Source organism: Atta colombica, unplaced genomic scaffold, assembly GCF_001594045.1.
Source record: "Atta colombica isolate Treedump-2 unplaced genomic scaffold, Acol1.0 scaffold208, whole genome shotgun sequence".
Taxonomy (NCBI): domain Eukaryota; kingdom Metazoa; phylum Arthropoda; class Insecta; order Hymenoptera; family Formicidae; genus Atta; species Atta colombica.
Window position 1 is genome coordinate 102,526 of NW_017259303.1, and position 2,962 is coordinate 105,487.

General features: G+C 31.9%; 1 protein-coding gene across 1 annotated transcript in view; it reads left to right on the forward strand.

Moving 5' to 3' along the window:
* Positions 1-2,962, forward strand: part of LOC108687572 (SPARC) — a 19,735-nt gene that overhangs the window by 5,924 nt on the left and 10,849 nt on the right. Inside the window, exons 2-3 of the mRNA XM_018193425.1 lie at positions 1,515-1,597; positions 2,673-2,885. Of these exons, the coding sequence (XP_018048914.1) occupies positions 1,515-1,597; positions 2,673-2,885 (296 nt within the window). The remainder of the gene's footprint in view (positions 1-1,514; positions 1,598-2,672; positions 2,886-2,962) is intronic.

Sequence of the window (2,962 nt, forward strand, 5' to 3'; positions counted from 1 at the left end):
ATATAATTATATATAAAATTATGCATAATTATGTATGAGCAATTTTTTTTACATTTTTCCAAACTTGTTTTTTTCTAAAACAATGCGAAAATTATCTCTATAATTATTTTTTATGTTTTCACATTACTATTATTATTTCTATTACACTAAAAAGTAATTTTACAAAAAAAGAAGGCTGTATGAACATATACGGACATATTTCATATATAATTATACATGTTTATGAATATTTATATGTGTTTCTAAAATCTTCTATTTATGAAAAAATATTTATATGTGTATTCAAATTAATACAAGAGGCGCATACCTACATAAGACTTACATAAGTATATTCAATTGGACATGACAAAATATATGTATTTAAATAATATTGCGTCTAAATGAAAGTTAAGCGCATTAAACGGAGATTACACGATCATATAAATCTGTGAGTCGAACTCGCACAAATTTCATAGCGTTCAAAGCGGTTTCACCGCTGACGAAGGCAACAACCGATTGCTGACGTTACATTACATAAGTGCGTCCTTCGTTGTTATTAAAGCGCTGCAATTAAGTCGGCAACGCATAAACCGATTGTATCATCTGCGAAAGGCAATGAGAGCGAAGAGACAAGACGTCGCGTGCGAAGAAAAGACAGCATCGTAATAAAGTCATATATTAAAAGCGCGCTCGTGACTCGTCTGATGTATCCAAAGCGACTTGATTTTCAAATATCTGGGTTATCGCTTCGTTGCTCCTATTAAGGTCTCGCGAGATTTATCTCTGGTCTCTCGCGTTGACCCGCGCTCGTGTTGATCGATGCGTGCGTGCGTGTTCGCATTATATCGTCGATTTTTTGAAATAATATGAAATATGAATAATATGGTACGAGTGTCGCAAGTAAATCTCTTCATCTTTCATGCCGATATCAACTAGAAACGCTGTGGCAATAAAGCATTACGCGCGAGAAATGATGGCTGATTTATTTACACGTTCAGACCTGCTTGCACCCGATTTAGCTCAGGGATATTAACCCCTTTCGACGCACTGAGAAACTTGAATCTATTCCGAGAAAAATCTCAACTTTTCTACCAGCTGCTTTCGCGGTGCATACAGAATTCGGGAGCTTTCAAAAGTTTTTCGATGAATGGCTCCTCGAGGGATAGAATCTGATCGTCAAGTAGAGCTCTCGCTCGATTGATAATAATCCGAGTTTCTAGGGTCTTACTTAAGAGGGAAATAGAAGACGAAAATAGTTTACGTTAAATCCTCCTTCCTGAATCGTGGTTAATTTGATCAATTACGCGAGCCGAACTTCTCTAGAGCGACTTATGAAGATACGATGTATCTTATAATGAATGGGTCGTAGTTTACGAGGCTCGTAAATTGCCAGTAACGAGAACGTGTCTGAAATCATAAAGATACTATTGCACTCTGGATGCTATCAAACTTCGTTAAGATTGAGATTATATTCTACTTTAGATCGATTATTTTAAAAGGAAGACATCTTACATATACTCATTAATTTATCACAGAGATCGCAATGTCGACGAAGCTGCAGCTGCTGTTGATCGCGTTGCTGGTGGCGGTTCTAATAGTGGACGTGTCATCTGCTCAGGTATTATCTTTTAATAATATATATCGTATATATAATATAATTTTTTCAATCTTAAAATCGTTATACTCAAAATTATCATAGTCAAACGAGAGAAATCTACACAATCTTTTTTTTTAATTTAAAAATTAGAAGAATTAAACTACTCTTAATAAATATATGTTTGAATAGTTTTAAGCAAGTATTTACTAAATGTACTAAATAAATAAACACATATTTATTTTATAAAAATTATTAATTCGATTTAACTATCATACTACATTTTTTTTGTTGAGTAAATTTATTACTTAGTACTTTTATATTTTTTAAAGTTTATATCTTTTTAAGATCTTTAAATTTTTTCAGTGCAGTAGCGCTCAAAAGTAATTTGTAGGGAACATTTAAATCTACCTTTATGCGTTGGTGTTATAACAGAAAAATAGTTCTTCAAATGTTCGAAATATATGAAGTTTATTTTATTAAAAATAGATATCAGAATATATGATTTTTAATTTAGCAAATAATATGAGTTTCTTTTACTTTTAAATAAAAATCTTTTCATTTAAAAAACAGGAATTTTATAATTATAAATTTCATCAATATTTTTGAGCACTGTAAATTAAAGTATAATATATTTTTATTTAATTCCTTAGATTCCGTCTATTTTTGTTAGCATTTCTCTGTGTATAAACAATGTAAAATGTTATGGTTTAAAACTTTTAAAATGAATTTCATTTCGAAGAGTAAAATTTTACTCTTAAAAATTGAAAAATGAAAATTGAGCTTTCAAGACTAGCTCAATTTTCATTTTTTAAAGTAAGATTCTCATTCTAAAAAACTTGGAGAGATAAATAATGGTGATAATGCTAAATATAACACATTTACAGAAAAAAGATATGAACTTGAGTAATTCAAATATTGTGCACTACAACGAGAAATTTTCAAAGTTTTCTGTTTCTTGGAAAAGAAATGACAATGCGAAAAGTTTCTAGTACACAGTATTTTACTCGCTCATTTTCTATCGCTAAAATATTACAAAGTACGAAGCAGGGAGAAAGAAAAAGCATATTAATCGAAGTTTATATTAATCGATTCTTAGCGCAGACGAAAATATCGGCGTCGCACGACCACGACAGAGGCACCCGTGCAAGATGAGATCATGAACATGTTGGAGGCTGACGAAATAGCCGAGGAAGCAGAGGAGGCTGAGGTCATTCTTGAAAATGGCAGAAACGAGGTTGGATCGAAGCAGCAGCGTTTGCTCCAGGATCCGTGTATGGACAAGCATTGTGGCGCTGGTCGTGTTTGTAAGGTTCGTCGAGAAAACTCTCTTTTATTCATGAATCAATGATAATTACTTTATATTGCTACATATTATATATATATATA